Source organism: Sminthopsis crassicaudata, chromosome 6 (genome assembly GCF_048593235.1).
Source record: "Sminthopsis crassicaudata isolate SCR6 chromosome 6, ASM4859323v1, whole genome shotgun sequence".
NCBI lineage: Eukaryota > Metazoa > Chordata > Mammalia > Dasyuromorphia > Dasyuridae > Sminthopsis > Sminthopsis crassicaudata.
The window spans coordinates 161,139,096-161,162,418 of NC_133622.1; the positions used below are offsets into that span (position 1 = coordinate 161,139,096).

The 23,323-nt window shown below is 36.9% G+C and overlaps 1 protein-coding gene across 1 annotated transcript in view; it reads right to left on the reverse strand.

The window, feature by feature from the left end:
- Positions 1-1,479: 1,479 nt before the first annotated feature.
- The window catches only part of SCD5 (stearoyl-CoA desaturase 5), a 62,487-nt gene continuing 40,643 nt past the window's right edge, over positions 1,480-23,323 (reverse strand). The window contains exons 3-5 of the mRNA XM_074275495.1: positions 23,266-23,323; positions 7,589-7,821; positions 1,480-2,071 (exon numbers count right to left, since the gene is read on the reverse strand). The exon at positions 23,266-23,323 is cut by the window's right edge and continues 148 nt beyond it. Of these exons, the coding sequence (XP_074131596.1) occupies positions 1,881-2,071; positions 7,589-7,821; positions 23,266-23,323 (482 nt within the window). The 3' untranslated portion in view covers positions 1,480-1,880. The remainder of the gene's footprint in view (positions 2,072-7,588; positions 7,822-23,265) is intronic.

Consider the following 23,323-nt stretch of genomic DNA (forward strand, 5'->3'; position numbering starts at 1 on the left):
TTGTATTGAAATATTGAAAAGGAGCTTGTCTTTGAATTTTTTCTGTAGCTATATGCAGTTTGTAGTTCCTTAGTGTTTCCACGGTCTTTTGTAGACATGCTTCTAACATTTGTTCCTCAGGTGCACTTCCCAATATATCATCCATATAATATAACAATATTACTTTTGGAAATGCTTTTCTTACTGGAGCAAGAGCAGCAGCAACATACATTTGGCACATAGTAGGGCTGTTTTTCATTCGCTATGGCAAAACTATCCATTCATATCTTTTATAAGGCTCAGACAAATTAACACTGGGCAGTGAAAAGGCAAATCTTTTCATATCCTATTTATCTAGAGGGATAGAATAGAAACAATCCTTAATGTCTATAACCCACAGAGGCCATTCTCTTGGCAACTGAATAGGAGATGGAATTCCAGGCTGAAGAGTCCCCATAGTTTCCATCTGTTCATTTACTCTTCTTAGATCAGTCAACATCCTCCATTTTCCAGATTTCTTTTTTTACAACAGATACTGGGGAATTCCAAGGACTTAGAGAAGGTCGCAAGTGTCCTTGGTCAAGTTGCTCTTGCACTATGTCTAACAAGGCCTGAATTTTATCATTGTTAAAGACCATTGTTCTGTCCACACTGGTGAATCAGTTTTCCACTTAATAGGAACCAGTGAGAATGCAGATAGGCCTTCTACAGCAGCCCTGACTAAAAAACTCCACATTGGGTACCAAAATGTGATGTTCTCTTTCTCTAAATTGTCAATTGTTTTGTTGGGGGCAGGTTTCTTGAGGAGCTTTTGGGAGCAGCCTTAGTTTGTGTTCAGTTCAATAATCCCAAAATGCAGCCAGGAGTTAAAGTTTTTTACTGTCTCTTTCCAAATCTTATCTCCTTCACTTGGGGCTTGGCTAGTTTTCTGGAGGCCTTCTTCTCTCCTTGATTCCCCCCTGAGAGCTCTTGTCTGAATGTCTCGAAATTCAAAGATTAGTCCTTCAGCCTCCAGTCTTCCCCAATGTCTCCAGCCAGCACAGAAGTCAAAATGGGAATGAATCAGACTCTGCCTCCAAGTGTGTGGGATTGTGGGTTTCCCAGAAATCAATCCTAGTTGTGAATCTTCCACATCTTCTCCTCCAAAGTCCCCTGAAGTTCTCCCAGGAAGTCCTCTTCTTGATTTAATCCAGGCTCTGACCCTTCTCAATGAATCCTGGCTCCTTATATCCTCCCAGAGAATGGGTTTGTGGGTACTCTCTGGCTTTGTGGGATCTCCTTAAAAGTATGCTCTCTTAAAGGTGTGAATCTCATGGAATTCTAGTAAATACATTACTGAACTAGAGAACTGTTAAGTGTCATGCTAAATTAGATAATTACTGTCTCTATCCATTCCAGTGTCTTAGCACCTTGTAAGAATCCTAACATAGTCCCTGAATAAAATTTCTTCAAAAGCATACTTAACCCCCTACCTTTTTTTTTGTTTTCTCACTCTGCCTATTGGATTCTTCATGTAGTGTATCTCAAAACCTACGTTTGATTAGTCAATAATTATTTTTTAATGCTCACCGTAATTTAGAAAGACTAATCAATGGATCCACTCAGGTTCAAGACCATAACAAAGTTTGACTGTACATCTAACATATAACTACAAAGGCTATTCCATATCCTACATCTTGGAACATTAACATTAAATAACAGCTTTGCTGACTTTTCGTCTTACATTTCAATGAAGAGTTTGATTTGAGACATTAGACAAGTTGATTCTTAAAATAAATAATTCCCAAAACAAAACCACAACAGTTTTCCCCCCACCCCAATAAAATGAACATCAAAACTACATTGCCCAAAGCAAAGAACCAATACATAAATGGCATATATTCTGGATAAAAATCAAATAGTCAAGCAGTGCCATCTCCAGTTCTCTCTTTACGGGCTTGGATCATCTGCTTGGGAGCCCGTTTAAGCTCAGTGGCCAGTCCCAACCAGGACATGGAGTCAATAAACCATGTGGTTGGGTTGAATTTTAAGCCAAATTCACTGGCAGAATAGTCGAATGGAAAGGTGTGATGGTAATTATGGAAGCCTTCACCTAGAAAACAAAGAAAACAGGTAAGAAAACTTCTTTCCAGAACGCTGATGCAAAATAATCATTCTAATAACCATGACATTTCTGTAACACTTCAGTTGCAAAGCTCTTTATCATTCATTTGAGCCTCACAACAACATTCTGAGGTAGGTATCTTGGTTCAGGATCAGTGGTACCAACATTCTAGAGAAAAACAATTTTGAAAGACTTTAGAATTCTAATTAATGCAATGACAAGCCATGAGTCCAAAGGACTGAAAATGAATCTAACCACCCCCATCTCTCCAGAAAAATCATGGACAGAGAATTCAAAATGGGACCTGTATTTTTGGACATGGCAAATAAAGAAATGTATTCTACTGAACTCTGTGTACTTATTGAGAGGGTTTTATTTTGTTTTACTGTTCTTCAAATATGAGAAAGATGGGAGGAAGAGATAAGTTAATGCTTATAAAAATAAATTTTAAAATAAAGTTGTAAAACTATTATGAAGAATGCAATAAAATTGTCCTCAAAAGTTAACTAGTACAAGGGAACTTGGATCTGAGCTAATGATATAGCTTCCCAGTTATCTAAGCCATATAAAACCTAGGGCATCATGAGTAGGGGTTCCTTAGATCTTATTTTCCTGTTCATATATATACATATATATAAATATACATATATATGTGTGTGTGTAAAAATATGCACACACATGAACATGAAAATACATGTATATTTATAAATATATATATACACATATAAAATATAAGTATATATGTGTATATGTGTGTGTGTGTGTGTGTGTGTGTGTGTGTGTGTAATCTCCCTTGATCTTCAAAACAGCCCAACAAATTCATACCACAAAGCCCAATAGGACAAAATATTCCACAAAATCAGACATTTTCATATTGTTTCCTTCCCCTGTAAAAATTAAGTAAAGTTTCTTAAACCTAAACAATATCATCTTTCTTATATGATATAGAATTCGGGGGTACCAGGTAGCAGTTGTCCCAATGACTGAGAACATTCAAAGTTCCTTTTTGAGGAAAATATTGACTTTGCCCATAGAATGCTCTAAAAGAAAGTAGATGGCCTTCCATCTGGGAAAGAATACATGTCAGTTTTCTAAATTTTCACAATATAATTAATCAGTTCCACCTTAAAGATTTCTCTTTAATCCATGACACAAAGTATAACTTTTTAAAAGTTTTCTTTAGAAAATTCAACCACAAATTGAATGTGGTCCAAAAATTGCCAAAGGTTCACTTGAAGTGTTTGAGATTTGTGAGAAACGGCTTCATGCCCATGTTAAGTATTCATTTTGCTCTGCAATCTGACTGCAAAAAGCTTTTATTAAGTGCCTTTATGCGCTAAACTTAGACTTAACACTGGAGATACAAAACCAAAAGTGAGATTGGAACTTATATTCTAATGGCAGAAAGAGCACATATAAAAGAGTGGTAGCTAAGGAAGGGAATTTTTTCTCTTAGTAATTATTCATATTTGCCTCCTAGCTAAAAACATATCTTCGACAAGGAGTCTTTTCTGTTCTCTCCTAATTCTAGTGCTTTCTCTCTGTTGATTATTTCTAATTTACCTTTTGTAACTTGTTAACACATAGTTATTTTTACATGTCTCTCTCCCATAAGATTATGAGCTTTGTAAAGTCAGGGACTATCCTTGATTTTCTTTGTGCCCCAAGTTCCTGGCACATAGTAGTCTCTTTATATAAATGTTTGTTTAATTTACTGACCCTTTCCAGAAATGGTGATGGTGCTGTTTTGATTGCTGTTCCAAGAGCAAAAGGATGAAAGAGAGAGGATGGCAAAGGGTAGCATCAGGGCAGGGCAAGATGTCCAGGATGGGATGGATATGAAGATTGATCTGGACAGGTTTAGGTGAGCTTATAGTCATTCACCAATCAAGATTCACAAACTGAATGATTTAACTCCCCCTAAATTAAATTACCACGAGAAAACAATCTAACTATACTTAATATGATTATTAATTATTGTTATTGTTATTAAATATCAAAGGAAATATTTTTCATTGATTTATATTTATGTCAAACACCCAGCTTTTATAGAATATCAACATGTCCATTAGAATAAAATATCTGCATTTTCTCCTAAACCATGGTTCTCTTCAACCACTGTTGAAGAGAGTCTACCATACTTCCCAATATCCCATGTCTAAGAATCAAGGGCGACCTATAAACAAAAAAGAAGAGGAATGGAGTGGAGGGAAAGGAAAAAAACCTTTATCTCTTGATGAATTTGCATATTTTACATTATTACACAATGAGAACTGTGTTCCTTCTTTGCCTTAGCTGCCTGGAAATAGAGCTAAATTTGGGATTCAATAGCAACAACTAATTCATTCCAGATGCCCAGTAAAATTTGCTTTTTCTACTCCTGTTAAGTGGGTTTGGTTCTATTTTTATTTTTATTTTGAATTGCCTTATTTTGTGTTGTATTTAATTTTGTAAGCTGCTTCCCGATCCCTTTTGGAAACAATCATGATACAAATCCTAAATAAGAACTTTATATACTAACAGCTCAGTGAATGATACATACAATCTACATTATAGGTTTGGTCACCATATGTCCCAAATTCTGTTAGAAATGGAAATGTCAAGAAAACAATGTCCATTTAAGGATTTTTTTTAACCAAGGGGATGTTTTTAATTAGCCTGTTTGTCCCAATTTGTCCACAGGTAGCTGGTGGCACAGGTCAGAAAGACCTGAGTTTAAATCTGGACTTCTTACAGATACTAGCTGTGTGACCCTGGACAAGTCTGCCTCGGTTTCCATCTGTCTCAGCTTCTTCAACTGTAAAATATGGATACTAATATCACTTACCTTCCATCTCTTCAGTTTCTTAATCTTTAAGATATGCATAATAATATCGGTTACCTTCCAGGGTTGTGAGGAGGATCAAATGAGATAATATTTATAAAGCATCTAGTTCTAATGAATTCTTGTTTCCTTCCTTTCTTTTGATTTGGGAAATGTCATTACTGTGATCAGAAGAGGCTCCAGTGATCAGGAAAGACTTACCAGGGGAAAGGAGACTTAAGAGTGGGGTCTTGAGGGATACATAGAATTTTGAAAAGAGGAGAGGTTTCCAGGCAAAAGAATTTAGTTTTTAAATTTCCCAACTTGGTTTGCATATATATATATATATATATGCACACACACAGAAAAAGAAAGAGATGGATGGCCTGCTTAGGAATAGGCACCAGCAGAGCAGAAGGAAAGTCCTAATGGTTTTTAAGGTTTTGCAGCAAGGTCCAAGATAAAGCTAGTGTACAAATGCATCTTTTTCAGTGTTGGTTCAGCTGATAACATTTTTTTTGCTTCTAATATTGAATCATTTGACAGTGTTCAGGATGAGAATCTGTGGCTGCCTTCCCTGCTTTGTCTAGAATGGTTTGCCTGGCCCATTGGTAGCAATTAATCAATAGCTGAAGTTGGTGATAAAAGGGATTGCACGGCCTTTTCTTCAGTACAATTGGTCCAATGCATAGTTACAGTGAGGGCTAGGATGGAAGTAGAATTGGTGAGCCGGGAAATGGGAGGCTGCTCCTTATCCTGGGGATGTGCTCCCAGGCACCCACACCAGGTCTGAGGGGAAGGGCCTCCTCCTGCTTTGCTTTGATTTGCCTATTTGCTTGTGTTGGTATTAATGTAAGTGAGGAAAGTGGGGTTAGATCTCCTCAGAAGCCAAGTGAAACAAATCTACATTCAAATACTTAAAGATAGCTGTCATATTTCTCATAAGTCTTCTCAAACATCTGCTGGGAGTCTTTCCTCCCATTTCTCAATGCTTTTGCAATGATCAGATAAATGGCAGCAATCTTACCAAATTCTATCAGAAGCACGTGGACTGACAATGTTAGGATGAGGTTCCAGTAAAAAAAAAAAAATATGATAACAATTACAAAGAAGGCAATAGCACAACTAATGGCAGTGGGTTTGTATCCCACCGGGTCCATTGTTACTATGGGGGTTTGATCAAGGAAGGTTTCCCAATGAAACTGAAGAGCTTACAAGAAGGAAAGTCTTTGTTTGAGACTTCTGAAGGTATTTTTCTCTGGAGAATGTGAAAACGCCCAACTGCATATCACTGCAGGGAGTTAGGACATCTCCTGATTAAGTATTCATGATTTAGGATGCCTCCAAAATGAAATGGTGGACTTGTACTCTTATGAATGGATATAGAAAGGGAATATTCCTTCTCAAGTCCTTGCTAACCATCCTGAGAGGGGCAAGAATGGACCTGGTCCTTGCTTCTTTAGGAGCCATTAATGGCTACCTTAAAGCTATTTAACCATTAATGGCTGCCTTGAAGGCATAGGAAGCCTCAGGGGAGAGGTTTTGGTCCCAGCCTTGAAGCTGTGGTTCCTTCGGTATTCAAGTGGTGAAAATTTCTGAATCCCAGCACCTAGGATAAAGGAGGATTGAAAGATTTTCTTCATGACATTGTCCCAGAATCCAGGCTTTGAAACAGAGCACCGGCCTTGCGGATGGTTTCTCCAACTGCCTCAGATTCTTGAGTTCTAGAGTCTAAGCTTCTATTGCAGAAGGAGGAGTCCCTGAGTAATACCAGCTTTTTGTAGGAAAGAAGGGTGAGCATGGCTCTCGTAGCTAGAGGAGTTGCAAGGGATCTGTTCTTTGCCTTCCACTATTATCTTAAGTTGTTTGCTTAGGTTCCAATGGGAAGGCACTTTCTATTTGGGGACAGTCTGAGTTCTGGCACCTTAAACCTACATGTCTATACTCACCATTATGGGGTAAAGTGAAACCCATCAGAATGTTGGAGAGTATTTCCTGTCTAGTTACTCCAAGCTTGTTTCCCCTCAGAGGGGAGCTATGAAAAGCAGAACTAAACAGAAAAAAGGGATAATTGTGGCTTTTGCTTTATGGTTATGTGTCCTTTATGTGTTTATGCATTATTTATAAGTTCCTATAGTCCTTTTTATTTTCTCCATTTTCTATTGGCTGCCTTGTACCTTAAATCTGTGTGGAATCTGGGGGACTTGATTTTGCCCCCATTTGTGGAGATAAAAAGCTTTCTTTCAAGATTTTTCCAAGAATAAGCTCTGAGTTGGGACATAATGAGCCAAAGAGAGATTATGATTTCTTGGGTTTAGATTAGACCTGGTCCATAGGAGCCAAGAGTCTGTGGGACCTGGGTTTGCAAGCTAATTGTGATCCTTAACTCTTTGGGGTAGTAATTTGTATGTTGATTAGCTCTTGATTTTTATTTTTAAAAAACTGCTTTTCCTCTGTACCATTTCTATAAATGTACCAATTTCTATAAATGAATATGAATCTTCTTTCTTCCCACCTCTCCCATTCAAAAATGTGATTTTTGTTTTGATAGCTATGGTTGCCATGGCACTCTGTGCAACAACTGGAGAAGATATCACCTTCAGCCATTACAGATGACTCCTCAGGATGCTTATATGACTCTCCACCACCCCAACCCAAGTCACAGCTCCCTTGCTTTACTGGTCCTTATACTCCCCACTCACCAATGGCCCCCAAAGTGACAATTGGGTTCTCCCGGGGACTGATGTTCTTGTCAAAGGGCCGATTGCCATACATATGGGCAGCGCTGTTGACCAACCAGGTGACGTTGAGGGAGATGGTATAGCGGAGGATGAAGGCCAGGAAGTAGGAATTCCATATACTCTCTCCCCAGACGTACCAGGGCACCAACGTGGGCACGGCGAAACACATGAGCAATACGGTGGTCTTGTAGTACCTGAAAGACAAGGTGGCAGAAAAGCTGTGAGCGGAACCTCAGCATCAGTGAAAAGGAAGAAGAAGAGCTAAGTATGGAAGGGGCTCTCCTTGCCCAAGACATAGTCAACAGGCCAGCTCTTTGAACACTTCCTGTAGCGGAATCATTCCTTATGTGTCCATTCTCTAGACAACTTTCAAGAATCAGTCAACCAATATTTTTCCACCACTTCTTTGGGAAATGTACCGTCTTATATACATGCCATATGTCACCATTAAAAAGTGAAACTAAAAAGGGATGTTCCCTGTCCATAAATGGCTTAATCTTAAATTAATCATGTGAATAATTTGCATGATAAATTATGCCCTAATATTTTAGTGAATATTTTACAAATGCCTTTACATCATTCTCATCACGGCTAACATTTCCACAGTGATTTGAGGCTTGAAGCATTTTACATATATTGTCTCATTTGACTTGTCTCCCAATGAGATAGGGACTATTATTATTCTCCTTTTACCCCGGATGATACAGTTAGTAAATGTCTGAGGAGAGCTAGAGGAAGGGAGGGAAGGGGAGAGAGGAAAGGACAGAGAGAGAGGGAGACGAGGCCGGAGAGAGGCAAGATGGGAGGAAAAGAGGAAAGAGATGGAGGCAGACAATAAGAATGGAAACAGACAAGGAGGGAGGAAGAGACGGAGAGAGAGTTAGAGGGATGTGAAGAGACAGAGAGAGGGAGGGGAGAAAGGAAAGGAAAGGAAGGAGACCCAGAGACCGAGGCCGCGAGGGTTGGGCTCGTCCTGCCGGGTCACAATCCCGTAACCTTTTCCTGAGCTTCAGACGCGTCTTCCCATTAGCCCCGTAGAGGTAGGAAGGCTTCCCTGGTTCCCAGCATGACGGCCTGCCCCGGGGGCTGCGGCTCCTTTCCCTCTTCCCCCGGACAGAAAGACCCCGGCAGCGGGCTTCTGCTCATTATAATCACGGGTTCTCCTGGGCCGTGCCGCTGCCATGTGGCAAAGCTAAGGTCACTTAACCCCCCCAACATTTAGCTCACCACTCGTGGGGTTCCCTTGCTCAATAACGTTCAGATCTAAAAAGTCCCAGCTAATCTTCGGAGCAATCTCCCGTGCCCTCCCCTGCCCCGTGCCCTCCCCAGCGCTCGCTGGGTCTTTCCTCATTTACCAGCTGCTTTTTGGGGGGAATAAAGGGATGTTTCTATCTTTCTGTCTGATTGCTTCCTTGAACCAGAAGCCTTCCCTTAGTCACATCCGACCCAGGTGGGAACTGATCAGACCTCCCTCTGGGTACCGAAAGCGTCGGGGAGCTCCCCTCCAAGTGGGGATAGGGGGCGTTCCTTTACAGAGGACCTCAGCAAGGAAGTTTTGCTCCTGACAGGTCGGAAAGGGGGGAGAAAATCACTGCCTATTTCATTCATCTTCTGGTTCTAGTCTAAGTTCATGTGTGTGCCATTCATACTACATACATACAAACCATATATATGTGTAAGTGTGTATATATACATATATGCAAATATATGACAGAGAAAGAGGGAGTTTATCTCTATGAGAGAGAGGGAGGGTCAGAAACAGACAAGCAGTGACACAGACAAAGAAAGAAACAGAGAAGAGAGAAAGTGGGGGGAAAGAGGGACAGAGAAAGAGATTATACACACAAGTATGTAAATCTATATAGATATTTTTGCTTTGTTTTGGCTGAGGCAATTGAGGTTAAGAGAGCTCTATCTAGCTTTTATTATCTGGATACAGTGCCTCCGGCCATCATTAAGGAGCTAAAATATGAAGAAAAGACTTTCTAGGCATTTCTTTCTATCATGATGGAGCTGAGGTAGTAAAGAGATGGAAAAGAGCTGCATGAAAGACTGATATAAAACTCAAGGGGAGGAAGGGAAAAAAGGATGAAAGGAGCAGGGCTGGCGTGTGTATCCAGTGGGGGAAGAGCAGAGGTTTTTGCTACGTGATGTGATGTAAGGCAATGACCAGGTGCAGATTCAGGGAGCAGCAGCATGATGACACGACCATGTGCATCCAGGTCACATAGTTCCCTCTGGGCGTGCTCCCTGCATTATTCCTGTCTGTCCACTCTTCCTACTGATGGTACATTTATTTATGGGAGACTGTACAGGCAGTTATTTTTATTATTCAGATATTTCAGATACATTTCACTTGTGTCTGGCTAACTAGTGTAATAGGGGCTCATGAGTTATGGTTTTGAGTAAAGGTATATTCATGGAATACTTTGAACCTGTAATGTATTTTCTGGGTGTCCCACAAGAACAGACGGAGTACCCAAGTCCAAGATTCAGTTATTTTGTTTATTTCTTGGATTTCTTGTATGCTTGGTTTTGGACTAGTTTTAAAAAAATTCCTTTGGCTTTATCTCTGCTGCCATGGGAGATTGAGGGAGAAAATAGTGCTTTCTCCTAAAAAGTGGACTCCAACAATCCCATTGAAATATTAATCAAGAGAACACTGTAAACAGTAATAGCAATGTTGTTTTAAGAATGATTTTGAATGAATAAGTTTTGTCTATTATACATACCTAAGTTAACTATAAAGGTTATATGAATAAAATACCATCTGCATCTAGAGAAAGAACTAATGAATAGAAGTATGTATAGAATAATTCTACATGTATATATGTATGTATATAAGTTTATATATGTATATATACACATCTATCTATCTAGATATATATCTAGATATATTTGTGTCTAATGGTAGCCATCTTTGGGATGGGGAGGGGAAAGGAACAAAAAAAGGGGGAAAAAGAAATTTACATGACAATTTTGTTATATATTTGAAAAGAATATCAAGTTGTACATAGTAGATTTGAAGTTTCATGTGCAATCATTTTTTTATTGTATTGTTACAGAAATGCTTGTTTTATTCCAAAAATTTTAAAAATTAAATAAAAAAGTTATTTTAAAAAAATCAAAGACCAAATAGGTCTAAAAACATAGGGCTTAAACAGATTCCTAGCCAGTATAAAATATTTTTGAAGTCATGGGAAGGGCTTTGAGTGACAGGTTAAAGAGTTTATATTTAATGTGGTGGGGGATGATCAGCCTCTACAGGTTTTTGAGTAAGGCAAAAATATACCCAAATCCATGCATTAGGAGCAAAGACAAAAAAATAAATAAATAAATAAATAAAAATGATAGCCTATCAAGCTATAACTTTTGCCAAGAAATAGCTTTGGATTTTTCTCCCTGTCCAAGTCATTTACTTCAAAGCCTAAATTTCCATATGTAATCATAACAAGCTTGTCACATAGATTAAAATGACTCTTGATGGTGATATAATGTGATTTGTCAAAACATCCTCAGTGACTCAAGCAAAGCCCGTTATCCTTCCTGACATCTGTCTCTCTTATAAACCATCTCTTATCTGCCTTTCTTTTGAAAGTGGAGAAAAACAATTACCCGGATGTCCTGTGTAGTCTAGAGACTTAGTGAAAGACGCTGAGATTTTTCTTTTGTGAAGATAAACAACAGATGATATCTTTCTTTCAAATTCCATTCAGCCAAAAATTGGGATTTCGTAGCTGTAAAAGACACATTTGGCTTACCAGCTAGTGAATGAGCCAAGTTATGGGCGAAAGAGCTGAGAAAACTATGCTGTTTGTGTGACTATCATAACCATCAGTTCAATGGAAAGGATTTCAAAGCTCTGATCAAAACAGTGACCTATTGTGAATCAAAAAGACATGAAGCTTCCCTCTTGGCAGGAAGATGATGAACTAGACATTTTCAGATGTGGCTAATGTGCTTATTTATTTTGCTTGATGAAATTTATCTGTTACAAAGGAGGCTTCTATTTGGGGAAGTGGAAGAAGATTAAACAAATTTTAATAAGAAAAGAGAATCAATTAAATATTTAAAATATGTGAAAGTAAAACACAAGAAAATTTAGAGAGGGGCATAGGGCAATCTTGTGGCTAGTTTTAAATTTTTGAACTTAAAACTTTAGCCAAAGTTCACCACTTAATTGACAAACCTCTTTTGTTCTTCTTTGTATATTGAAATATTTATGTCCTGACCATGATTAAATTCATAAGAAAAATTAAAAAGTAAATAAAATATTAAAGAAGAAAGAACTTTCAAATTCTATGACACCGAGGGGGCTTTAGTTTCCTAATGCCATTTTTCCAGAGACAGAGAAATTGAAAATGAAATAACATCATCATAATAGCTCACATTTTATAAGACTATTCAATAACTTTGTGAGGAGCTCATAGTTAGGAAGAACTGACTTCAGATATTTATTTCTGTATAACCCTGAGCAAATCACCTAATCCCTGTTTACCTTGGTTTCCTCATTTGTAAAATAGGGATAACAGGACCTATCTTCCAATGTTATTGTCAGTTTGAAATTAATATTTGTAAAGCATTTAGCACAGTACTGCTATAAGTGGATTATTGTCTCCATTTTACAGAAGAGAAAACTGAGGTTCAAAGTACTTCAGGGTTATTCAGCTAATAATTGCCTGAGTCAGAACTCCAGGCAAGTTCTAATTCCAAAGTACTTTTCTCTGTAACCTTGACTGTGGCTTAATCCTAACATTCTGCTTGGACCTCAGAGAAACTAATATTTATAAGCTTTCCCAACCTTCCCTCGGGGTTGCCAAGGAGATATAGATGGTAGAGATTTATTCCTGCTGATCAGGATAGAAATCCCCCAGCATTGCCCTCCTCATTCTTTCAGTTCTTTCCCTAGACAGAGTGAAAAGAGGGGCAGAGGTTACTGCCTAATCCATCTGCCCCCAAGAATACAAACCTGGGCAAAATCCCACCAGGTTGGGGGAGCTGGTGTGGGATCCAGGGCAGGCAGGCAGTGTGGACTCACAAGCCCATGAAGCCCTAATAGCTATACAGGGAACTGTGCTGGGAGGATGGATAGGTGACCAAGAGAGAAGGGACAAAGTAGGTGTGCTCTCCAGGAAGCAAATTTGGTAAGCAGCTGTTTGGGAAATCAGGAGAGTAAAAGCCTTCCTAAAGAAAGAGAAGTGAGGAAATCAACAGCTAATGAACTTGAGAGACAGAGGAGGAACCCCAAAGACAGTAGTTCCTCTTTCTCTCCCTGCTTCTTCAACTAAGGAGATTTGTGCTTGTATCCCAACCTCTTTTTCTTAAGAATTGGGTTGCTTTCTCTTGTTTTTGTTTTAAAGCCAGCTCTCTGGGATGAATATAGTAAATCATTGCCTTGTTATGGTTTTCTATTTCTTTTTCTCATTAATTCTTTCCCAAGACTGTCTTGAAAGAAAAAACAAAGGAAGGAAGGAAGGAAGGAAGGAAGGAAGGAAGGAAGGAAGGAAGGAAGGAAGGAAGGAAGGAAGGAAGGAAGGAAGGAAGGAAGGAAGGAAGGAAGGAAGGAAGGAAGGAAGGAGAGGGAGAGAGGGAAGGAAGGGAGACAGGGAGGGAGAGAAAGAATGAGAGAGGGAGGGAGGGAGGAAGGAAGGGAGGGAGGAATGGTTAGAAAGAAGAAAATGAGGAAGCAAGGAAAAAAACATTTATATAGCATTTATTATGTGCCTATAGCCATACATTTGGTAAATGTCCAAGTTAGGATAAACCCAGGTCTCTCCTGAATGTCAGTACAACACATTATCCATAAGAGAGGTGGTGGCTTATGGTTTGGGAAGGAGAAAGAGATATTATTGATGTGATTGAAACAATATATAGAAAGAGCCAGGTTTTACATATATGCCTTTTGACTTTAAATCCAAATTTCTTCCTCTTCCCCAGTACTGACTCCAAGAATTACAGATATGCTTCATCAGGGCTGTGTAACCCTGGGCACATCACTTAACCCCAGTTGCCTCAGCAAAAATAATAATAAGAAGAAGACTTGATAAAACCTCAAATGAATCTCTTGTAATAAAAGTAATCTCGTAATTACTCAGTGGTGAAGCAAGGGTTCATTCATTTGTCAGTCACCCTTTGCCTTTTCTGGTCTTTATTTTGTTATTTCTTTTTTAATTAAAACCGTTGGTTGCTAGTGAACAAAAAAAAGGAAAAAGAGCTGAAACTCAAATTCCTCCAAATTTCTATGTGCTGTAAGATTTTTTTCAGCTTTCCAATGTCTGAAACTTTGAAGTTTGTGGACTGAATTTTTTTAAATTGTTAAATTTATCTTAAACTTAAGTACTAAATAAGAAAAGAAATGAAAAACATTCCCATGTACACAGCAAAACATAAAAAAATTCTTCTAATAATATGATTTAATATTATTTAAGGTCTGATGAGATATTATTTATTAATATTTAAATAATATTATAAATAATTACATTATTTATTAATATCATTCTCCCTAGTTTCTTTGAAGTTCCTGACCTTTTGTTTATTCTAATGAACTTTTCTTTTTAACTCAACAAAATAGTTAAGTAAAATTGTTTTTTGAAAAATTATATTGGCCTTACCTATCCATGAACCTTCAATTATTTAGATCTAACTTTATTTGTATAAAAATGTTTTGTTTATATTTATATGTCCTGTCTCTGTTGGCAGGTATACTCTCAGGTATTTTATACTATGTACTTATTTTAAATGTTCTACTCTAAAACAATACTGAATAATATGATTGACACATAGTTTAGTTTCCCTATGTTTCTCTTTTGGTTCGATCTATTTTGGCTTTAACTTTGCCTGAAACTATGGTTACTACCCCTGTGTTTTTATATAATAAATTCTATTTCTGACTTTTATTTTATGTGTGTGTGTTTAATTTTTATAGCAGGTCCTGAAAGCAACGTATTGTTGAATTCAAAATTTTAAAATCTATTTTCAGTTTCCATTTTATGTGTAAATTCATCCCATTCATATTCTAAGCTATAATTATTTGTATATTTACCTCTTCCCTATTTTTCTTCACTATTCTTCTCACCCTATTCCTATCCCTCATTTCTTTGCTTTTACCCCTCATAATATTGCTATCGTTCCTGAATCTTCTACTTTACTTCTACCAGATACCTTGCCCTAAATCTTCCCACCTTTCCAAGAATTTCTCTCTTATTCTCTCCCCCCACCCTATCCACCTCTTATTTCTTTCTGAGTTTAAAAGACTTTTATACTTTTAGATATAGTATGTTATTCCTTCTTTAATCCATTCTCAAGAGTAAGGTTTCAGCATTACCCATTCTTCCCTCTACTAACTTCTCTCTCAATTTTTCCTTTTTTTCCTCATTTGTATAAGATAATTGTTCATTTTATCTCTCTTTACAGTTTTTTTTAAGAATCATCTCACCACCCTCAGCACAGCCTAAACCTTTCTTTCAAACTGCCCAAATAAAAATGATATTCATAAAAGAACTGATAATATTTTCATACATAAAAAATAAACAATTTGATTGCATCAAGTCTTCTTCTTATTATTATTTTTGCTGAGGCAACTGGGGTTAAGTGATGTGCCCAGGGTTACACAGCCACAAAGTATTAAGTGTCTGAGGCCAGATTTGCTCCTATGTTCGGGGCTGATGCTCTATCTACTACACCAACTAGCTGCCCCTTATTGAGTGTCTTAATGTTTACATTTCTCCTGGATATTAGATGTTGGATTTACCCTTAAGTTCTGCTGTTTTAGTCATAAATACCTGAAAGTTCTTTGATTTGTTAAATAGTCACTTTTTTCTTTCAGGATTATAATTACTTTTGCTGTATAAGTTACCCTTGCTCTTAACCTCAGCTCAGCAAAATACAGTTCTTTAATAGTAGTAGCTGTTAGGTTGTGACTTCATGATATTTCAGTTGTTTTTTTCCTTGTTACTGCCAATATTTTCTCCATAACCTGGGAGCTTTGAAACTTGCTTATGAAGTTCCTCAAAGTATTCCTCTTAGAATCTCTTTCAGGTGGTGATCAGCAGATTTTTTTTCTATTTCTACTTTGCCTTCTTGTCCTAGAACTTCAGGGCAATTTTCCTTTATAATTTCTTGCAATATTATATCAACATTCTTTTTTGTCATGATTTTCAGGCAGTCCTACTATTGTTATATTATTTCTCCTGGATCTGTTCTCTGGATCAGTTGTTTTTCTGATGAGATATTTTACTTTCTTTTCTATTTTTTCATTTTTTAGATTTTGTTTTATTTTTTCTTGGAGTCTTAGAATATTTTTAGATTCCTTTTGTCCAATTCTAGTTTTCAAGGAATCATTTTCTTCCTTAAGTTTTTGGTTCTCTATTTCAAGTTGGTTATCTTTCTTTTCATAATTTTCTTCATTTTCTTGGATTGCTCTTATATTTTTTCTAGTTTTTCCTCAATCTCTCTTATTAGATTTTTAAAGTCCTTTTTAAGTCCTTCTAAGAAATCTTTTTGTACTTGGGGCCACCTGACTTTTCTCATTAAAAAAGGAGTGATTTTTTTTTTTTAGTTCCATAATCTCCCTCTGAATATAAACCCAGATCATTTTTAACCTTATATCGTTATCCATGGTTGGGTTCTTTCTCCTTTGTTTGATCATTTTTACTTATTTATTTTTTATTTTATTTTTAGCAGCTATTAGTGTATTCAGATTCTAGTCCTGAAATATTGAGAATAATGACCCAAATCTCAGGTTCTTCTTACTGTTATTTGTTGTGGTCTGTCTTGGGGCTCAACTTTGGGCTCTCTTCTCCAAATCAAAGCCATTGCCAGAATCCTGTTGTCCCATACAGGATCTTCCTCTCTCTGCTGGCTGTCTTCTCTTCCCTGAGACTGGGACTCCTGCAAGTGCTCCAACCAGCAGGATCCCTGCCTCTCTGCTAATGCATCCACCAGATGTGTGCCAGATCCTCCCAGCCCCAAGCAGAAGCCCAAACCGGGATGAGTATGGGCAGCACACTTGAGTTTGGGTCCTTCCACAGCGGGAAGTCCTTCCATCTTCAGCATCAGACCTTCTCCCTGGGCTCTTCTCAAGTTGTCTTAGGAGAACAGCTTTTGCCTTCATTATTCCTCCTAGGGTTTCCTCATTTATAATTGATAATTAAGGATAAAATACACATGATGTCTGTATATAACACAATTGATGAGAACTAGATAACAGGTGCCTAAGTGAAATTAGGTTTAATTGAGGTCTAGTGGCAGATTCAGGGTACAGGGAGTCAAATAAAGCTCCCCTGAAACCCTTTTGGATTCAGCACAAGGATGCAGAGTTAAATGAGGTCTAGTAGTGGTGCAAGAGTCCTCTGTAAAGGAATTTACAGACCTGAAAATCTAGATTGATAAAAGAGGCTTATTGTGGGGTTTGAAAGTAAAGTTTAGTTAGCAAAGTTGAGGGTAGAGATAAAGGGCACCGGAACCACAGTTCCAGTGAGCAGAAATCCTTGACATGGCCAGTGTCCTCTGCAAAGAGTGGACTCCAGTTTGGCTCTTTTTATAACAGGGGACTTTGGACAATCTGAAGGGGCTCATGGGTGGAGTCCCAGACTGGCTTCCTGCTTGAGGTTCAGCCAAGGTTAGAATTTAAATAGAATTCAATGGGTTTTGGGATTGAGCCAGATAAGGATGAAACTGTGCTTGGGGTGGAGTCCCTTCCCTGAGGCAGAGTCCAAGGAGATTTTAAGAGTTTTGGGGTTTCTTCATCACAATGACTATAAGATGAGATACATCTCCATTCTCTAGGTGGAGAGGTAGAGGACAAAAGGGAGGGGGAAAAGGCATCTGTTGGAAGTATGTTATTTCACTGCTCCAGGACTTCTGCCTGCAGGGATGGTAGTTTCTGCTGAGTGTGTAAGCACTGCTGTGAAGACCCTGTAACCCCAGGCTGGGAATTTATGTCTGCTGCTTGACAGCACTCTGCTGGTCCTATAGTCAGACACAGCTCCACTAGGCATAAAGTTGTGGAACTTTTGTCTGCTTCCAACTTCTGGCTTTAGACAGCACCGTAAATTTGGAAACTACCTCTTTTTCACAGAATGTGATCTACCACTGTTCTATAAGCTTAAAACCCAGAGCTGTGGGGAGTTTGGGGTTTTTGTGGGGAGGGGATAGTATTTTTGTTACGCCTGGGAGATGTAGAGGAGAAAAGCAAAAATCTTAAAACATTCAACCTTGAGACTGAGATTTTCCCTAGTGATTTTCCTACCACAAAATGGGGTTGTGCCAGCCCATTTCCCCCAAGTCTTGACAGGGATGAGTGCTTCCTTTCCAAAAGGAGATTTCTTCCCCCAAACATCAAAGTACTTTGGAACATAGAGCTGCTAAATTTATCTTTTCTTTTCCCTAAAGCACATCTATACTAGAGACTTGGGGCTAAAAAAATTTGTGTTTCCCTGCATAATTTCTGATTGCTAAATTTCTCTGTCTAGATTTTTTTTTTCACTAGGAAGACAACTTCAAGTAAACTGCCAAGGGCTCTTTCTGGTTCCAATCCAAAACTCATTTGGTCTCGCATGCAGATGAATGGAAAGATTAAAAAAAAAAAAAAAAAAGGCAGGAATAAAAAGCAAAGACTGGGAGCAAGGTCATTATTGCCTTTCTGTGTGATGGCATTCTTGACTTTTTATGGCTATATATCCAGCAAAACATTTCTAGTCTTTGAACTCACCCTACAAGGTGAATTCTGAGAACTGGTTGAACTTCCCAAAATAATCATTCATTGCTTGATGTCCAATCCTGGAGTAATGTTTGTACTTGGGTCTTTGCAACTTAACAACTTTATCAATGACTGGATGACATTGGATTCCAAAAGATCTAGACAGGTGAGAATACTGGATTGAATCTATAAGTTGTTTAGCTTTGTTGTTTTTTTTTTTTTTGTTTTTGTTTTTAAATAGGAATAATGTAAAAAGTTTTACATAGAGATTTAATAAATAAAGTTCATAAGTAAAAAAAAAAAATTGGAGAGATGTGACTGGCAAAGTTGCAACTGAAGAAGATCAAGAAGTCAGTGACATGATATGGAAACTAAGAAAATTTACTAAGTCTCAGGTAGAATTAAGAAAGAAATCATAGGAGACAGCCAAGTGATAGAGCAATGGCCCTGAAGTCAAAAGGACCAGAATTCTAATATGACCTCAGACACTAGCTGTGGGACTGTAGGCAAGTCATTTAACCCAGATTACCTCCAAAAAGAAAAAAGGGAAGGGGAAAAAAGCATATAAAAGAAAAGAATGTTGCAATCCTACTGTACTCTGCATTAGTCAGATTATATAGGAGTATTATCTTCAATTCTGGATGTTACATGGAAGAGAAATTTTGCTTCATATATATACATATATATATATATATATAATTTTTTTCAAAAAAACCAACAAAGAGGCATATTTCAGTTTATTTTAAGGAGAAACTTCCTGACAGTTAGAGCTGCCCAAAAGTAGAATGGGTTTCTTCAATAAGTAATGCAAGCTCCAAGCAAAGGAATGAAAATCAGCATTCTTATTTTCAGGTATGAGTCAAACTAGTTAGCCTGCAAAGCCCTTTCTATCTCCAAGATTTTGAAATACAGGATGTTAAGGAATCTGCAAAAATATTCATTGACAGAATGAATCACTTCAATAAATTATCAGGATAAAAAAATAAATCTATAAAAATTATCAGCTTCTCAATGGGAGAAAGGGGAAGGAAAGAAGAGAATTTAGAACTGAAGATTAAAAAAATTAAAAGAAAAATAGAAAAAAATTGACAGATTTCCTGTACATTGTTAACAAAGAGAGAGAATTAGAGAGTTGAAGAGATCTCAATGTCCCTCTATTCAACTTTTATACAATACAAATCCCCACTATGATATGGGGATAAGTATGATATACTTAACAAATAAGTGATTGTCCCAGTGTGTTTGAAGACCTCCAAAGAGTGTGAACCCACCACCTCCTTAGGCAGTTCATTCATTCCATTTTTAGACAGCTTTAATTTTTAGGAAGTTTTTCCTGATATGAAGATTAAACTGGTTCCTTTGAAGCTTCTATCAATTGTTTCCAATTCTCACAGTCAGGCACAATTGAAGTGACTCAACAAGAACTGCCTACTTTAGCCAAATGGAACAAGTCTAATCCAGCCTCCATTCATAGCCCTTTAAATACATGAATACAGCTATCACATTTCCCCTGAATCTTCTCCAGGTTAATCATTCCCAGTTCCTTCAATCTATGCTCATGCATTATTGATCCAAGGACCTTTACTATCCTGCTTGCTCTCTTCTGGATGAAAATTCCAAAAGAGAAATTTCATTTAGGATAATAAAAAAATCCATTATAAATCTGGGCACAAACTTACCAAAATATAGGTGAATATAAATGTAGTTAACTACAAAGCAATTTCATGGGGGAAAAAAGAGCACCTAAAAATTAGACAGATATTCAATAGACATGCCTAATAAAGTAACATTACTCAAATTATTGTACAGATTTAATTCAATGCTAATTAAATCACTAAAGGAATATATTATAGAATTAGACAAAAATATTTTAAAATTCACTTGAAGAACAGAAAATCAAAAGTTTCAGAGGAAGGAAAAGGCTTCAATACTACCAGCTTGCAAATTCAATTTCAAAACAGGAAATATCAAAATTCTCTAATACTATATTAAAAAAATAGAAAAGTAAATCAGTAAAATAGGTTAGATCTAGAAAATAATGATGATCTAGAACTCAAAGTGCACAACAATTTAATATTGGATAAGCCTGTATGTACAAACTTTGAGAGAAGAGATTTTTTTTTTTGGTTTAGCTAGCTTTGTTGGGAAAACTGGTGGGGGAAAAAGGATTAGATCAACACATATAACAATAAATTTCAAATAGAATAATAATATAGATACCAAAAAGTATAATATAAAAAATTTAGAGGACAATGGAAGAGTATGTCTTTATAAATTGGGAGAAATTTTGTAACCAGATATGGGATAGAAGGTATTGTAAGTAAAAAACAGCAATTATAACATTTTTTATAGCTTTTGCACAAATAAAATCATTTCAATTAGAATCAAAAAGAAAGATCTTTGTATTAAATAGTACTGATTGTTCCAGTTGATCAATGATGGACAGAATCAGCTACACCCAGAGAAGGAACACTGGGAATTGAGTGTAAACTGTTTGCACTATTGTCTTTCTACACAGATACTTTTACCTTCTGAATCCAATTCTTACCGTGCAACAAGAAACTCAGTTTTACACACATATATTGTATCTAGGATATACTGTAACACATGCAACATGTATGGGATTGCCTGTCATGTAGGGGAGGGGGGTAGAAGGAAGGAGGGGAAAATTCGGAAAAGAAGTGAGTACAAGGGATAATGCTGTAAAAAAAAAATTACCCATGCATATATAATGTAAAAAACTATAATTATAAAATAAATAAATAAATAGTACTGATTAAAGTCTGATATCCAAAATCTATAGGAAATTGACACAACTCTATAAAATTAAGAGTCATTCTCTATTATAAGTGGTTAAAAAAATAATTCAGTTGTCAAAAGAAGTACAAAATGAAATCTATATCACCTAAAATATCTTCAGATTCACTAATACTATAAGAAATATAAATTAAACAATTATAAGGTCCTCACATATGTCAAGCTAATAGAGACAGTAAAAAATGGAAAAACCTGCTGTTTGAGTAAGACATATCTGACAATTCACTGCTAGTAGAAATGAGAACTGCTTCAACTCTTCTGGGAAATATTTGGAATTGTTCAAGAAAATAGAATTTAGAATTTAAAATATATAAATTTAGAATTGCCAAATCATTCATACCCTTTCATCATTATTAGGACTATCCCTCAAAGGGATTAAAAGAAAATACTCATTCTTCGTTTGAGGAATGAATGGCTGATCAAGTTCTAGTATATGAATTTAATGCAATATAAATGCATAGTAACGGCTGATAAATATAAAAAATTCAGAGAAATATGGGAAGACTTGTATGAAGTAATGCAAAGCAAAGAAAGGACAAAAGAATTATATATATATATATACGTGTGTATGTATGTATGTATATGTGTATATATACACATCTATACATATACAATCACCATAATGCAAGCAAAGGCAATACTTAGAAGTGATAAAGTCTGTCTTAAATGCAAAGGGAACATATATCTTTTCTATTAACAAGTGATAAAATTACTTCAGAAATTGAAATTCTAAAGGGTTCTGTTGAGAAGAATCTGTCACATAAAATCAAGGATTTTTTTTTAAGCAACTGCAAATAATTTTATCATGGAAAGGGTTAAGAAATATAATTTAGACCCTTCCTACTCTCTTTACAAAGGTGGGTAACTATGGTTACGAAATATTTTGTGCACTGTGGCATCAAACATAGCATAAATGCACAGGTATGAACATGTTACTTTATTCAGTAAATTATTCAGTAAATTCTAGTGCCTCCCTGTCACTTCCAGGATCAAATATCCTCTATTTAGTATTCAAAGTTCTTTATAACTAACCCCACACCTGTGCCACGCCATTCCACCCTACCCTATTCTTATTCCTTATCCCTGACATGTAGTCTTCACTGCAGTGGCACTGGCTTCATGGCTGTTCCATGAACAAGACCTTCCATTTCTCAGTTCTGGGCACTTTTACTGGCTGTGTCCCATGCCTCGAATGCTGTTCGCCCATCTCCAAGTCAAGGGGCAACATTTATTATAATTGTAACACCAGTTAAAGCAGGTAAATTTTAAAAAAAGTTATCAAAGAATCAGGAGCAAGAAGGTAAATTTATAGGGGAGAGTGAAAGGGAACAGTTGCTTCATGTCACTGATACACCAATTTTATGGCTTAGAGATAGAGTTGAGGAATGGTCTGGTTCTGAATTTGTACACAGGTACAATACCCCAAATTCTCTAGACAAAGCTCAATGGGGGAACCTTCTGGAGGTGTGTTTTTAGACCTAAAACGTCAAAATTGGGCAATCAATTTTGTTCTGTACCTGCATTAACGGTTAAGTCCTTTATCATTGTTGCTCATTAGTTTCAGAAACCCAGTTGTCATTGACCAATGGGCTGTTATCTGACAGCCAGCAATATTTGTGGGCTCACATCCCCAAAAACTGATTGATTGATGTTGGTTTTTATCAACATCCTGGTCATATAGAGTAAACTGGGGCAGGATAATCTAAGGAAAGAAATATATCATTTCTGGCCACATCATTCCCAAGCCAGATGACTTTGGGGTTATTGCTATGTTCTTCCTAAGAGATATACCGCATTAGAAAGAAGGAAAAAAAAGGGGGAGAAGGATGTTAGGAAAAAAGACTTTAAATTCTATCTAGCACAAATGAGTAGTGAAAATTCATCTGAGGAAAGATGAGATTAGCCCTAAAGGAGATAAAACAATTTAAAATGGAAACAGCAAATTTCTGAATAGGAAAAAAAAAAATTCTTAATGTGAAATTAAGCAATTATAACTCCATTAAACAGAATTTTAAAATATAATTTATTTTACAAAAAGAGACTTCTCAAGGGTGTTCATGCCCAGAGCCCTACTGTCTTACCCCTTACATAAGAAAGATATCCATAACACCAGTTGACTTACTTTCTTTGGAGTCGGACAACCGGATCAGCAAGGAGGTCGGTGAGATCTAGCTTTCTCC